This window comes from Macrobrachium nipponense, chromosome 5, assembly GCF_015104395.2.
Source record: "Macrobrachium nipponense isolate FS-2020 chromosome 5, ASM1510439v2, whole genome shotgun sequence".
Classification (NCBI taxonomy): domain Eukaryota; kingdom Metazoa; phylum Arthropoda; class Malacostraca; order Decapoda; family Palaemonidae; genus Macrobrachium; species Macrobrachium nipponense.
The window spans coordinates 143,796,782-143,814,581 of record NC_061107.1 but is presented as its reverse complement, the minus strand read 5'-3'; the positions used below and the strand labels follow the sequence as shown (position 1 = coordinate 143,814,581).

Here is a 17,800-nt window from a genome sequence, read left to right as displayed (position 1 = left end):
CATGAATGCAGCCAAGTCACTTATCTTTCCAGAGGCTGTTAATAAGTCAGTTATATGATTTGCTCTATGACGATGAAGACTCCAATACTTTTATGTTATTGCTTCTCTGTTGATATTACAAAAATCATTCGCTATTGCAGATTTGTTATTGATTCAGACTTCTGAAAGGGGAAGATTTGATGGAATAAAGCGTTGCCTCTGAATATGAATACGATTAGCAATCTCTTAGAGGTGTCTGAACCAACGCTGTGACCACTACTTATACACCTCTTAGTGAGGAACGACACAGATAGAATAACACATCAAAAAGGAGAGAATTGATCCATCTTTAACATTTGTCAGGGCCATTTTATTACAGAAAAGGTAGAAACAGAATTCATTTAGTCAGTTATTATAAAAGTGGGAAAATTCAAACTAAATATAAAACGAATGCAGATATCTTTAATCACCTGGATCTTCGGTGCCGTCACCATCATTACACTTGGGGCTTCTGCAGTAAGTTTGATAGGTTAAGAACGTCGAGTCAGGGGTTTTGTAAACACCATCCTTCTTGCAATTATTCTGGCAGCCCCGGCCAAAAGATGACAGCGTTCCTTGAAAGTAAAATGAAGGCTACAAATGAAAAGGTTATGTTTACATAGCCACACTAGATATATATATATATATATATATATATATATATATATATATATATATATATATATATATATATATGTGATAAAGAAATTTAGGAGGCTACATACATACTAACATGCACAATCATAGTCCCATACCCGTGTGCTATGTTATGATGGATGTATATATGGATGTAAAATATACATACATACACACACACACACACACACACACATATATATATATATATATATATATATATATATAATATATGTGTGTGTGTGTGTGTGTGTATAATATATATGTGTGTGTGTGCGTGTGTGTGTTTATTATAGTATAAAGGTATAAGCCACGAAGGATAGATAAACAACGGAGTATCTGCAAGATCTTTCGGCTCAACGTCCTTTACTTAGCTAAGTAAATGACGTTGAGTCGAAAGATCTTGGAGCTACTCTGTTGTTTATCTTTCCTTCGTGGCTTATACCTTTATTTATCCATTTATCGCGTTCCAAACTTTCGTGATTCAGTTATACATATTATAATATATATTTCTACGAGAGTTAGTACTCCCAAGGCAACTCGCCTTTCAAGAATAAAAGTAATACTTCCTATAACATACACACTTAATAGGCTTCTGTTAATTCAGTTGCTTGCCTAGACACGCTGAGTGTTGGTTGCGGAGATTTGCCCCTTCGCTCTCATTCTGATTTCCCTTGTTGCTTTTAATCCTCTCTTGAGCTCCGTGACTGCAATAAGCCCCTTATTCCAGATTACTGACCCAAACTCGGAGAAGAGGCCTGGCTGTCTGAATGACGTTTGCACCTCTTCTATGACTTGAGGCAAGGACAGAGTTGGACACATCAACCGCCTAGCATTTGCAAAAAGGTATAGTGGACGTACCCAGAATGTATCTGGATGCCTTCTGGGCTTCGAAGCTGGCGATCCTACGAGATTATAAATAGCCCTGATCGCTCGACATCGAGAGAGACGAAAACACCGCCAAGCAAGTCACACCTTGACTGTCCGCGCCTTCGGAGCCGATAAGCCTCTATGGTTGAATGACTCAGTTCTAGTATCTTAAACTTAGTGCCCTTCCCCACGTCCTTCGATTGGAACGACTACAGGAGGCATGTATTCAGATTTAAGGTACAGTAAGGAATTTAGACTTTCCAGTCACTTAGTTTTTTTTATTTTTTCTAAATGTTTCTGTTTCCAAGTGCAACTTTTACATAGACCTGACCTGTCATGTAAAATTTGTTACAAGTTTATTCATTAGTGTTTTATGTCAAGAGGATCCCTCAGCTCCAACCTCGTACACTCGCTATTACCGTGAATTTATCAAGTGATCGTATGCCTTTCTCTACAGCAGAAAGGAGTGCTTGCGCTGTTGTCCCCTCTGCCACGACAGAATGCTTGCTGGTTATACCGACGAATCTCCATTTACAACCAACATATGAACAGTGCCATTGAAGTCTCATACCCAGCACTCAGTTGGCATCGATTGTTCATTATCTGTGGTGCTGCAGGATGCCCTCGTCTTCTGATTTTGTATAGTCAATGCATGTATTTTAGTTATCCTGAGAATTTCTCTCCAGAATCCCTCTTAAGCAAGGTCCTTCAGATATTATTCCTTCTCTTTTTATTTTAACCTTGTAAGTGAACAGTAAGATCGGCAATATCCTTATGGTAAGTTTATTAGGGCCCCACCTTCAAGTGTATGAATATATATGTATATATATATATATATATATATATATATATATATATATATATATATATATGTGTTGTAGTGTGTGTGTATTTATGTGTGTGTGTATATATATATATGCGAATACCTACAGGAACAATAGTAGGCAGGAATTCGTACCTCGTGCCTGGACAATGTCTCATTAAAGGACGAAAGCGCTCGGTACGAATTTCTGCTTATTATTGTTCCTGTGGTATTCGCTAATATCATGAAGTCACGTGCATGTACTATGATTTTTGAAGCTTATAATATACATACATACACACAAACACACAGTGTGAAACCATCATGGTCACAATCAACAGTACTACTGCTATAGTGTCCTCTTAAATTCTATTCATCCAAAGGTACTTCGAGATTAAATGAATATATATATATATATATATATATATATATATATATATATATATATATAAATATATATATATACTGTGTATATATATAGTGTGTGTGTGTGTGTGTGGAAAATATAGTATGTCATTCCGATGCAGAATACTTGGTGAAATGTTGGTGGTGGTTTCATTTAATCTCGAAGTACCTTTGGATGAATAGAATTTAAGAGGACACTGTAGCAGTAGTACTGTTGATTATATCCATGATGGTTTCACTAAGGTGGAGCGCATTCCATAATCTTTGAGATTTAACTATATCTGTTATTTTTTTTACAAATTTCTAGTAATATTCATGTTTGTTTGTAATTTAGAAGATTATAACGGTAAATCAATGTACAATTTTTTTTATGCAAGGTTTGAAATGTGGGTGGTTATAGAAATATAGTGGGCTTTAAAGATATTTGAACTGATATATTTTTTATTATGAATTTCAATCCAAATACAATTGCATTTTCTCATTGTCTTAGCTAAATAGCCAATTAATTGATAAGTGAAGGTTGTACGTGAAGTATTTATTATTTTGATTTATTGTCACCTGCATGAGGCTTCATTTAACCCTGTAGCTCATAAACCTTAAGTTTTCCTGTTTTAGGAAGTAAAATGTCTGCTGAAGGAAGAGGTTAAGGAACATCGAAGGTTTTCATGAAGCTAATGAGCCCCATTATCAAAAAGGCCAGACTCTAAGTAGTCCTCAATCAAATACTCATTCTTTCTTGAAAAAATCTTTTTTTTTCTTGAGAATTCGAAACGAGTACATTGAGTGAAAACTGTAAAGACATTACAAATATCTGAATGGTGACACTGGCGATGAGCTGATGAAGTGTACTGTAAACCAGCATCTCTGGCGCTACAAGGGGGCGCTAGGACGACTCCAACCAGGACGCCAGTGAGCACCAGAAGATAAAATACCTGTACGAAGCTGTAGCACAACTGTCTCTTCGAGACTGAAATTTTTTTGAAGGTGCACTTGGTAAATCATTCATTTTACGCTTTTTTATCCATATTGTAAGAAAAATGTCTTACACTGTTGTACAACATAGTGTCAGTGTTGAAAGGAACTTCAGTCAGCTGTATGTATTAATTCATAGGACAATCTAATATATGTTGTCACCTACCAAAAAGAGTGTTCCAGAAAAGTTGTTAGTAATGTACTCAAGTTCAGCAATAACCTTCAGAAGCTTAGCCAAATGTTACACTACGTGCATGCCCAGTAGAATTTATACTCTTTATAGGATGTCTTATGGGATGGGAAATTTACCACCGTGTGGTATGCTGAAAAATCCAATAAATAAAGCGAACCCTCCTTTTTAACAAAAATGAGGGTTTGCTTCTCAGAAACTCTCTGAAAAGAAAGCTGCAGCATTAATAGTAGCCTGAATATTACTTATCACACTATCAAGCGGCTAAGGAGGAAAATCATGGTACATGCGAAATGGACTTAGTATTGTAGTCTATATATATATATATATATATATATATATATATATATATATATAATATATATATATATATATATATATATATATATCTATATATATATATATATGCTTTAAAAATCATGTAGATGACGCACTTCGATTAAAATAAGCGAATACCACAGGAAGATAATAGTCAGAAATCCAAGCGATTTCGTCTTTACTCAGGCATTGTCAAGGAGTAATGAAGTACAATTGGAGATAAAGGTCTCAGGTACAAAACAAGATCAAGAATACCAGATGGTTAATTGTCAAAAGGGTAAAAATTAAAAGAGATAATCCAGGATTATCGGATATCACACGGTCACAAACCTAACCGAAACTACAAAGTATCTTTACAGTCCAAAACATGTAAAAACTGAATATATTAATTTTGTTACTTATATTTATATACAACTTTTTTCATAATGAAAGCATCAAGTTTAAATAAACCAAGACTTAAATTTAGAACATTTCTATTATTTGACTTGATGAAACAAGATTCAATGATATTCCTTTTAACTGTGTCATTACATGGGATTAAAGCTCTTGCTTGACTCCAGTTAATAGGATGGTCTAAATCTCTCATATGTACGAATAATGCATTCGATATTTGTCCAGTTCTCACAGAATATTGATGTTGCTTGAGACGTTGTGAAAGAGATTTACCGGTCTGTCCGAAATAGACTTTAGACTTTATCACACTTTTTGCAAGGCATTTCATATATGCAGCCTGGAAGATCTTTAGGAGAATTTTTTATTATTAAACTCTTGACATTAATATTACTGAAAATAACATTTATGTTAAATAGCTTTAAAATTCTAGGAATATCTAAAAACCTTTCATCAAGGGGTAATTTTAGAATGTTATGCTTACTAAATTCAAGTTTGTCATTAGTTGAATAAAATATTTTTCTAGCTCTTTTCCATGCAAATTGTACTTCATGAACTCCTTGACAATGTCTGAGTAAAGACGAAAGTGCTTGGATTTCTGACTATTATTTTCCTGTGGTATTCGCTTATTTATGAAGTCACGTGCATCTACAGTGATTTTTTAAGCATAATGGAAACCACACGCAACTTCTACGCCTTTTCTTTGAATTTTCCGAGCCTTGTTCTATTCGTGACATCCTTCTGTAATGCTCTTATCATCGCTCACAAACTGAAACTCCGACTCAACTTTCTACGGAAGTGTATGAACGAGCAAGTGATGCCCAAGTCGATTTTACCAGTGAGAATTCTTCGTCTAGCAGAGCGACCTTTCGACGAGTTTCAACGCATCATACTTCAGAAACACATCGACATCACAAAAGTGGAAGTAGATGATACGTTTTGTACACTTAGAAGCAGACGGTATGGCTTTAATCAGACGGTTCCTGTCGATTGGAAGAACCGGATGCTGGATTATTGCTACGGAAAATTGAGAAAGTGCTGCAACCGTCTTGAAAGGAAGCTTCAAGTCAAGTTGAAAAATCTTATTGGTGAAAGCAACTGTACTAAGCATGCCAGTGTGGACTTCATGATTAATTTATCAGACAAACCAGTGGATAGTGCTACGACAGCGGCTTTGGGATATGGGTTAAGCTTTGGTGTATTTAATGGTAACCTGGACTGTGTCGACATCTCAAAATCCCTTTGTTATTTAGAAAAATTTAATCAAAACCTATGCCCTGATGATATCAATATTTGTAAAGGTATTGTGTATGGTGCTATGAGTAAACCTTCTCCCCCTAATGTACCCGTGAGATTTCTCCAGGCTTTTAAGAAAATTAGAGAAGATGAAACAGTGAAAGTGACAAAAGCAGATAAATCTAATGCAGTGGTAATAATGAATAAAAGTGACTATATAAGTAAAATAATGACATTGCTAAATGATACTGATACTTATACGAAACTGAGGTCTGACCCTACACAGACAGTGAACTCCCATTTTAATAAACAAATTAAATCCATTTTGAAGAGCTTTGACCATTTAATTTAACAGTTTACACCGCAATGCGCCTCCCTACCTTATATGTATGGTTTAGTCAAGACGTATAAAATCAATAACCCTATCAGACCAATCATTAGTTCAGTGCGCTCAGTTAAGTATAATTTATCTAAATGGCTTGTAAAAATTCCTACTCCTTTGGTAGGAAACATTTCTAACACGAATGTTAAAAACAATGTTGATTTTATAAACAAATTGAATAGTTTAAATTTGAATTTTGATTTTAATATGGTTAGTTTTGATGTTGTCTCTTTATTTACAAAAGTGCCTGTAGATGACTTACTTGAATATTTGGAGGAGGAATTAGCAAACCTCATTAGTCTCATGAGGTTATGTATCAAAGATAGTAAATTTTGTTTTAATGGGGAATTTTTTGTACAAAAGTTTGGCATAGCTATGGGTAATCCCTTATCTCCTGTCCTTAGCAATATTTACATGGAATTTTTTGAGATAAAACTCTTACCAAGAATTTTGCCCCAAAAAGTTATTTGGTTTAGATATGTGGATGATATCTTCTGTATTTGGCCAGTTCACGAAAATCTCCAGGAATTCCTTAATAATCTCAATAATTTTAGTCCCTTCTATAAAATTTACTGTAAGGAAGAAAGAAATTGTAATTTTAATTTTCTTGATGTAACTGTCCATAGAAATGATAGAAATTTCACCTTTCAGTCTTTCGAAAATCAACTAACATCTTGCCTCTTTTGTTCATTACTACTCCAATCACCATCAAAATGTTAAATTCTCTGTTTTTTCTGGGATGTTCCTAAGGGCTTTACGTGTCTGTAGCCCGCAGTTTATTGACACTGAAATTAAAAACTATTTATGATATTGCATTGAAACTTAAATACCCAAGGACATTTTATAGATGTGGCATGGAAAAGAGCTAGAAAAATATTTTATTCAACTAATGACAAACTTGAATTTAGTAAGCATAACATTCTAAAATTACCCCTTGATGTAAGGTTTTTAGATATTCCTAGAATTTTAAAGCTATTTAACATAAATGTTATTTTCAGTAATATTAATGTCAACAGTTTGATAATAAAAAATTCTCCTAAAGATCTTCCAGGCTGCATATATGAAATGCCTTGCAAAAAGTGTGATAAAGTCTATTACGGACAGACCGGTAAATCTCTTTCACAACGTCTAAACAACATCATATTCTGTGAGAACTGGACAAATATCTAATGCATTATTCATACATAGATAGATTTAGACCATCCCATTAACTGGAGTCAAGCAAGAGCCTTAATCCCATGTAATGACACAGTTAAAGGAATATCATTGAATCTTGTTTCATAGAGTCAAATAATAGAAATGTTCTAAATTTAAGTCTTGGTTTATTTAAACTTGATGCTTTCATTATGAAAAAAGTTGTAGATAAATATAAGCAACAAAATTAATATATTCAGTTTTTACATGTTTTGGACTGTAAAGATACTTTGTAGTTTCGGTTAGGTTTGTGACCGTGTGAATATCGATAATCCTGGATGATCTCTTTAATTTCTAACCCTTTTGACAATTAACCATCTGGTATTCTTGATCTTGTTTTGTACCTGAGACCTTTATCTCCAATTGTACTTCATTAACTCCTTGACAATGTCTGAGTATAAAGACAAAAGCGCGTGGATTTCTGACTGGGTTTATTTTCTGTGGTAGGCCACTGTATATAATAATATCATATAATTATAATATAATATATAATAAGATATAGATTATAGATATAGAATATATATAAAAACGATATATCCCACAAAGGAAAAATAAACGAAGCAGTAACTGCGAGACCTTTCGACGTTTCCACGTCATTTACTAAGCAGAATTGACATACATGGGACAAAAGACAAACCAAGAAGATTCGTATAACTGACAGATAGGGATTATAAAGCGATTAGTACCTAGATCAAACACACCTGGAAGAGAGTAACCTTCCCAAACAAGCATAAACAATGGGTGCGATTAAAAGTTTAAGATAACCATCTCAGATACAAGGACAAGACAATTAAAGAATTATAGGTGACAGCTGTTCAGAACTTTGGGTAAACAAAACCATTTTCCACAATACATATTCAAGAGAATACCTGGTAGAACATACATTACAACGAAGATAACTCAAAGGCAACTAATTTTTATTTAAGTCTGTAATTATATCTTTGGGGTCATTCTTAAACATATTACAAATACAAGGGTCTAAATGAAAAAGGCCACGACTAACATTGAAATTACAATGAAAAGTAAATTGTATTAAAGCAGATTCTAAAAGATTTTGTGATAAGACATCTCTTGATCTTGCAATTACTGAACTACCAACCCAATTTATTTGGTGGTCGTTTTCACTTAAATGAATGAATATCGCATTAGATGTTTGCTCAGTTTTTACAGAATATTTATGTTGGCTTAGCCTTACTTCTAGGCCCTTGCTAGACTGTCCGAGATAAAATGAGGGACAATCTATACATGGAATTTTATATATTATGTTGTTGCTTTCTCTGGGGCTATTTTTTATTAACATTCCTTTTAGTGTGTTATTATAGGAGAAAACCAGGTTGACATTAAAAGCTTTTAACAATGATTTAATAGTTTCAAATCCGTTAAAAAAAAGGCAAACTGACAATGTTCTTAAAATTTTCTTTCTGCGTGTTACTTACACTATAAAACTTTTTGTGGGCTTTATTATAACTAATATCTAATATATGTGAAGGATAGCATAAATCTTTCCCTATTTTTCTTATGTATTCAATTTCTTTATCCAAATATTGGGGACTGTCAATGCGCAATGCTCGTAAAAACATAGAAGAAAAAATTGATATTTTTATGTTAAGATGGTGGCCTGAGAGGAAATGAACATAAGTAAAGTTGTTGGCCGGTTTCCTATAAATACTGAATTTACATTGAAATGGTTCTCTGTGTATCAAAACATCTAAGAAAGGGAGGCAATTGTCTTTTTCTAATTCTAGAGTAAACTTAATCTATGGTACCTGGTTATTTAATTTAGAGAGTAAATCATTTACATCAATACCGACAGGTAGGACAGCTAAAATATCATCAACATAACGATACCACTTTACAGGAATATAAATGATATTAGTGGTATCGTTATGTTGATGATATTTTAGCTGTCCTGCCTGTCGGTATTGATGTAAATGATTTACTCTCTAAATTAAATAACCAGGTACCATCGATTAAGTTTACTCTAGAATTAGAAAAAGACAATTGCCTCCCTTTCTTAGATGTTTTGATCCACAGAGAACCATTTCAATGTAAATTCAGTATTTATAGGAAACCGACCAACAACTTAACTTATGTTCATTTCCTCTCAGGCCACCATCTTAACATAAAAATATCAATTTTTACTTTTATGTTTTTAAGAGCATTGCGCATTGTCAGTCCCCAATATTTGGATAAAGAAATTGAATACATAAGAAAAATAGGGAAAGATTTATGCTATCCTTCACATATATTAGATATTAGTTATAATAAAGCCCACAAAAAGTTTTATAGTGTAAGTAACACGCAGAAAGAAAATTTTAAGAACATTGTCAGTTTGCCTTTTTTTAACGGATTTGAAACTATTAAATCATTGTTAAAAGCTTTTAATGTCAACCTGGTTTTCTCCTATAATAACACACTAAAAGGAATGTTAATAAAAAATAGCCCCAGAGAAAGCAACAACATAATATATAAAATTCCATGTATAGATTGTCCCTCATTTTATCTCGGACAGTCTAGCAAGGGCCTAGAAGTAAGGCTAAGCCAGCATAAATGTTCTGTAAAAACTGGGCAAACATCTAATGCAATATTCATTCATTTAAGTGAAAACGACCACCAAATAAATTGGGTTGGTAGTTCAGTAATTGCAAGATCAAGAGATGTCTTATCACGAAATCTTTTAGAATCTGCTTTAATACAACTTACTTTTCATTGTAATTTCAATGTTAGTCGTGGCCTTTTTTTCATTTAGACCCCTGTATTTGTAACATTTTTGTTTAAGAATGACCTCAAAGATATTAATTATAGACTTAAATAAAAATTAGTTGCCTTTGAGTTTATCTTCGTTGTAATGTATGTCTAACCTGTATTGTGAATATGTATTGTGAACATGGTTTTGTTTACCAAAGTTCTGAACAGCTGTCACCTATAATTCTTTGATTGTCTTGTCCTTGTATCTGAGATGGTTATCTTAAACTTTTAATCACACCCATTGTTTATGCTTGTTTGGGAAGGTTACTCTCTTCCAGGTGTGTCGGATTCTAGGTACTAATTTCTTTATAATCCCTATCTGTCAGTTATACGAATCTTCTTGGTTTGTCTTTATCATGTATGTCAGTTCTGCTTAGTAAAGGACGTGGAAACGTCGAAAGGTCTCGCAGTTACTGCTTCGTTTATTTTTCCTTCGTGGCATATATCTTTTTATTTATGGATTTATCACGTTCCTAACTTTCGTGATTCAGTTATACATATAGTATATATATATATATATATAGTATATATATATATATATATATATATATATATGTGTGTGTGTGTGTGTGTGTGTGTGTGGGTGTGTGTGTGTGTGTGTGTATGTATGTATTAAATAACAAATTCAGAATAATATATATTATAATTTTACATCAAGTGGTTTTCCAGTGGGAGAAAATTCTGGCTGACACCATGACTGATTAGTAATTGATCTCCTTGGGACAAGAATGAACATCAGATGACTGAGAAAACTAGGAACTATTTCTTTATAAGCAATTATACCAGTTAACAGTTGGATGACGAGAGGAAGCCTGGCTTTGCTCTCCCAGTGTCTCTTGTGTATACTATTATATCATTGGCAAGCCGAAATCTAATAAGTAGGCATTTGTTATTTCCAGATATAGTATATTTCCTTATATCAACTAATGCTCTTGGAAGGCTTCCATCTGAACACAGTCCCTTTCTGTCATCTGGTGGTATGTCATTTGGTTTACTGGCTCTACCTCAAGTGGACTTTAGTGTGTTCTCTTGATATACATTACTGCCACAGTACGTGCTAGAGTAATGCACATATTTGTCTCAGTGGTACAGCTCTTTTCAAAAGCCTGTTTAGGAATGATAAAACTTACGTATTTTTTGGTTTGAGGCAATTGCTGGTAATATGTGATATCTAAAGAATTCCTTCGAATGCAAACCCTCCACATTTCTTTACTTCCATCTACCTTTTCAAATGGAGCAATGGAATGTTTTATTTGTGGTTTGAGAATCATGTTAAAAAATTTTATCTGGATACACCATATACTTGCTTGTAGCACCTGCGCATTTTTTGCACTGGCACAGTTAGGTACAATATCTGTAAACTTATGATTAGATAAAAAACATCACAAGACAAAGACAGTTCCACTCAACATAGGTTGGACTAATGCTACAGAAAATTTCCAGTGCCAGATAATGTCAAGAAAGAACATATGTAAAATGGCTTCTGGAAAACTAGTATGGGATGTAATTTTCCAATAACTTAATAAAATAATAGAATTTCAGGTCATTTTCTTATAAGATGAAGTCAGCACTTACCATCTTCAATGAACTCTATACGTGTGATAGTACAGCATTCATAAGGGCACTTGACAACTCTATCTGGATTATTTAAGCAGGTGCTTTCCTCTCCTGTACCGCCGCAAGCATAGCACATTATATCAGCTGAAAAGAAAGATAAAAACTGAGGGAAAAAATCAGAAGATGAAAAGTCCTTAAATGATAAATAAAAAAATCTTATGATCACGTGTTTAAATCACCTCATCAAAAGTAGCATCTATCTTGTAGGACAGTAATTTGGTTAAATTTGTTATCCCTTTCTACGTTGTTTTTGGTGCACCAAGGGAAACACTCATTTAGGACTATGTTTATATCAAAGAAACAAGAGACAATTCATGGAATGTTTCTTTTTTTTCTATGACTTTACTTTCAACAGGAGTGATTCTAAAAAAAGAAAGAAAAAAAAAGTCGCTGCCCATTTAATACTTCACTTGCTGAATCATGACTGCATCCCTTGTAAAGCAAAACTTCCACGGCATCAGCTGTTCCATACACCTACACAAAAGTCTCATAGAAAGCCGATCACTTTACACACAAGACGTCATTCATCCCTGCCTAGCAGGCACTCGTGTGCTTCCTAGCAATTAAAGCCATTCCTTTCCAGTACTTTATCTATGCCATCTCTCCAACCCTGTCTAGGTCTTCTTCTCACCCTTCCCCGATTCTGAATGATAGATACACTCTTACCAAACTCTCACTGTCCGTTCTATCTACATTATAGAAAAATGTTTAATACTTTGCCCAATCTTTCACCTACACCATTTTTCCACTACTACTTATCTAGATGCTTTCCTAACACTATCAGTTCCTCTTACACTGCCTATATAACTCTTCACCTATATAGCTTCAAGTTGTTTTAGTTTGTGCCAGCTTTGTCTGTCTGTCCGCACTTTTTCTGTCTGCAGATCTTATAAACTGCTGATGCTTGAGGGCTGCAAATTAGTATTGATCATCCACCCTCCAGTCATCCTATATACCAGATTGCAGCCCTCTAGCCTCAGTAGTTTTTATTTTATATAAGGTTAAAGTTAGCTATGAAGATGCGTCTGGCAACGATATAAGGTAGGCCACCACCGGGTTGTGGTTAAAAGTCTCATGGGCCGTAGCTCATACAGCATTATGCCCAGATCACCGAAAGATAGATTTATTTTCAGTAGCCTTGATTATACACTGCACCGAAGAAAATTCTGGCCTTTTTAACTTGTTTTATTTGCATTCGATAGCCAGACTTTACTTCCATAAAGAATAGAACCGGCTTACGAGTTCCTCATACACGATTCCTGTCTCTTCCCAATCTTTTGCACACAACATGCCACTACCTATCTTGCTTCAGCCATTTATCTGGTGAATCACCTCATCTTTTATCTTAGACTGTCCATTATATTTCTTAACAAATAATTACACTTTTCTTCTTTAATCATTCATATTGACATTCGTTTCTGTACCTTCTTTGCTGATATTTGCCTCAAGAAATTACTCTTGTTCCTGTTTATACTAAACATTCTCGACATGCGAAAACGCTTTTCAACTAAATCGTTCATTTCCGCGTCATTATCAATGAAATATCATCGACAACAGCAACAGCAACAATTGTCAATTTCACTTAGGCTCATTTTCTTACCCGCCAACTTTGCTCCTCATTCTGAAACTTTGTTTGGTTATTTATAACCATATCATCTCATCAGAACCTCTTATCATCATCAATGCTGAAGTCATCTAAGTGTCCCTAGTGATAACCGAGAAGTTTTCCTCCTCAAACAGTGATATCTATGAACAGGACAAGATTCCTCCAAATTCCTTAAAGTTGGTGAGTTGATATGTATGCCAAACATAAAATGTTCGTCTGGGTGGGGAAATAATGCTAAGCTATTCTTTAAAATCAGGTTTCATTATCAGATTTCCGCAGCTTGTTGCTACACACACACACACACACATAATATTATGTCCCGAGACTGTTTTGATTTTCTCTTGCTTATACTTAGTTTGCTCCTTTATTTATTGACATTAAATACTTGTGTTGAAACAAGTGTTGAGGGATAAAATATTGTTTGTTTGCTATTATTATTATTGCTTTTTAAAAATATTAGCTGGGGGTAGGGCGGGCGCTGTAAGGAACTACGAGAATTTTTTGTAAATTTGTGCGCAATTTGAAGTCCCATAAGAGCTGTATCGAGTTAATTAAGCAGCAAACAGGTGTGCCCCACCCACCTACATAATATATACATATATATATATGTAACATGGGGGAAGAACCCCCAGTATTCATAAGGTAAGCGTGGACACGAAACGGAAGGCAGACCCCATTACTCCATTACACACACAACCTATCTCTCTCTCTCTCTCTCTCTCTCTCCACCTCTTTCTCTCCATTCTAACAGGTAATGAAAATGAGAGAGTTGCATCATAACATTAACGTTTATTAACAAGAATAAAAAAACCAATCAATCAAGTAATCCAGTCTTACAGACTAACTCAAAAACAGTACAATGTCCAGCCACCAAAACAAGTCTACACCCCACTGGGAACTCTTTGTCCCCCGGCATTTCCAGATCCGTCTGTTTCAAAGATACAGAACACATCCCGGTAAGTACACACACAAGTTTAAAGACAAAGTTAATAAAATGGAACATCTTACAAGATATCAAACAAGCCATCCCTTTGGCTAAAGTAATTCAACTTGGCTAAAGTAATTCAACTCACCCATTGCAGCCGGAATATCTCACTCACTGATAAATAAAAACACTTTGGCATCTGCCATCGTGGCTTTGCCTTCCTCCCACGAATCTCTGTGCAAGTCTTCCCATAGACTTGGCTAGTGATACATTATGAATAGAAGAGGCGCACACGCACATACGAATGCACACTTCGACAACGCCTCATATTACTGGCTACAACCAGTTTCCCAAAGGCACTTTGAGAAGAGTTCATAAACTGTCGTGCATTGACTCGTTGAACTAAGCACTTTTATCTCACGCCATCCCCAGAATCTCATTCATCAGCTACTCTCAGGTCGTCACCTCTACACTGTTCTCCACATTCCATAGGTCACAGAGAACGCATGGATAATATATTATTAATCAAAGCCCCTAGGCCTTACATATATATATATATATATATATATATATATATATATATAATATATATATATATATATATATATATATATATATATATATATATATATATATATATATATATATATATATATATATATATATATATCTATATGCATATATATAAAACTAGAAGTAGGAATGACAACATAGGAGTAAAGAGAAAGTGTGGTTGTAGTACTCAAGGGATAGAAAGTGTAAGGTCAGTTTATTTTTTATTAGAAAATAAAACGTTGAATGAAATCACAAAGGAAAGATGTACAACACACACACACACCATCTATATATTCATATATATATATATATTTATATATATATATATATATATATATATATATATATATATATATATATATATATATATACGGTATATATATACATATATGATATATATTATAATAATCAATAATTATTATAATATGTAATCTATAATATATATAGATATATATATATATATATATATACGTATCACAAGGTGGAGAGGTAAAGGCATGTTCTCAGCGCCTAGTCACATAACTTTATTGCCGAACGTTTTCCTCACATCACATTCGATGCATTTTCAAGGCTCAGGGAATGATAAAAAAATATAAACATACAAGACTCGTCACTGATAAAACCACCGTATAATATTTAAAATTTAAAATTGAGCACTAAAACATTTAAAATGTAAAAATTATTGTACAACAACACTAGGTTGGAGAGACAACCTACCAGAGTAAAAATAGAAGGTGACTGAAGGACAGAGTGGGGAGAAAAAAAAATAATAAAGTAAAAAAAAAAACCCACACACAAAACAAAATAGTAAACAAACAAGTGGTTTAGGCTATGAACAGCTGAACTGACGAGGACTGGGCATTAAAGTCGGTACATTAGTTTTGATTAAAATTGATTCCAGTGTTAAAAAGCTCGTCATCAGTAGAGGAAAAGACCCCATATAGACTCCACTTTTCTAGCCCGGCCCTGTGCCCCCCACCCCCCAACCCCGGGGAAGGGGCGTGGCTACCCCCCGTCCACCCTCCTGATTGGCTCATGTACGTAAGTGAGGCCTAAAAAGGGGCGGGGCAACCCCCAAAACCCCCAAAACCCCCCAAAAGGGGTCGTGGTGGCCACCCCGACCCCATATAGACTCCACTTGTCTGGGGGGTGTGGCCACCCTGACATATATAGGACTCCACTATTCTGGGGGGGTCGTGGGCCACCCCTGACCCCAAATGACTCCATTTGTATTATAAGCTCATGTACGTACATGAGCTCATAATTGACTCCATATGTATGATAAGTTCATGTACGTACATGAGCTCATAATTGACTCCATTTGTCTTACAAGCTCATGTACGTACATGAGCTCATATTAGGGGGGCGTGGCCTCCCCTAACCCCAAATCGACTCCACTTTTCTACCCCTGTGACGTCACATAACTATAAGGGAATAAAACCATCTTTTCAAACCCTCCACTATTCTGGGGGCGTGGCCACCCCTGACCCCAAATTGACTCTCCATTTGTTATTATAAGCTCATCGTACGTACATGAGCTCATAATTGACTCCATATGTATGATAAGTTCATGTACGTACATGAGCTCATAATTGACTCATTTGTCTTACAAGCTCATGTACGATCATGAGCTCATATTATTGGGGGGCGTGGCCTACCCCTAACCCCAAATTGGACTCCACTTTTCTACCCCTGTGACGTCACATAACTCATAAGGGAATAAAAACCACCCCTCCTTTCAACCCTCCACTATTCTCGGGGGGCGGTGGGCCACCCCTGACCCCAAATTGACTCCATTTGTCTTACAAGCTCATGTACGTACATGAGCTCATATTAGGGGGGCCGTGGCCTCCCCTCCCCAACCCCAAATCGACTCCACTTTTCTACCCCTGTGGACGTCACATAACTATAAGGGAATAAAAACCAAACATTCAACCAGCCCTCACCCCAAATTGACTCCACTATTCTACCCTGTGACGTCACGTAACTCTCTGGGAATAAAACCATTCTTTCAACCCCTGACCCCAAATTGACTCCACCTTTCCTACCCCCTGTGACGTCACGTAACTCTCTGGGAATAAAACCATTCTTTCAACCCCTGACCCCAAATTGACTCCACCTTCCTACCCCCTGTGACGTCACGTAACTCTCCGGTAATAAAAACCAACATTTCAACCCCTCACCCCAAATTGACTCCACTATTCTACCACTGTGACGTCACGTAACTCTCTGGGAATAAAACCATTCTTTCAACCCCGAACCCCAAATTGACTCACCTTTCCTACCCCCTGTGACGTCACGTAACTCTCCGGTAATAAAAACCAACATTTCAACCCCTCACCCCAAATTGACTCCACTATTCTACCCCTGTGACGTCACATAACTCTCTGGGAATAAAACCATTCTTTCAACCCCTGACCCCAAATTGACTCCACCTTTCCTACCCCCTGTGACGTCACATAACTCTCAGGGAATAAAAACCAACATTTCACCCCCACCCAAATTGACTCCACTTTCTACCCCTGTGATGTCACGTAACTCTACGGGAATAACAATTGACCCCACCTGACCCCACATAGACTCAGTTCACTGTTTTTTGCGACTCATGTCACCCCTTTAATTGTTTTCAAGTAACCGGGAGACGTTTACCTCATCCTCCTCCTATAAAATCTCTAAATTTATATATGCAATATTGCGAATATACTCTCTCTCCCTCCCTCCCTCCCTCCCGCCCTTCCCTCCTTCCCTCCCTCCCTCCCTCCCTCCTTCCCTCCCTCCCTCCCTCTCTTCTCTCTCAGCCGTTACATTTTGTTTTATATATATACACACAGCTGCTTAGATATTCAGAGTCTCATGATAAAAGGATATTTGGCGACTGACTTCATCCACATGTGATATCTCCCCAATAACCATATCAGAGTCAATGTTATCTGATG

The 17,800-nt window shown here is 35.6% G+C and overlaps 1 protein-coding gene across 1 annotated transcript in view; it reads right to left on the bottom strand.

Moving 5' to 3' along the window:
- The window catches only part of LOC135215699 (uncharacterized), a 44,069-nt gene that overhangs the window by 1,846 nt on the left and 24,423 nt on the right, over window positions 1-17,800 (bottom strand). The window contains exons 2-3 of the mRNA XM_064250655.1: window positions 11,737-11,862; window positions 450-593 (exon numbers count right to left, since the gene is read on the bottom strand). Coding sequence (XP_064106725.1) covers window positions 450-593; window positions 11,737-11,862 — 270 coding nt within the window. The remainder of the gene's footprint in view (window positions 1-449; window positions 594-11,736; window positions 11,863-17,800) is intronic.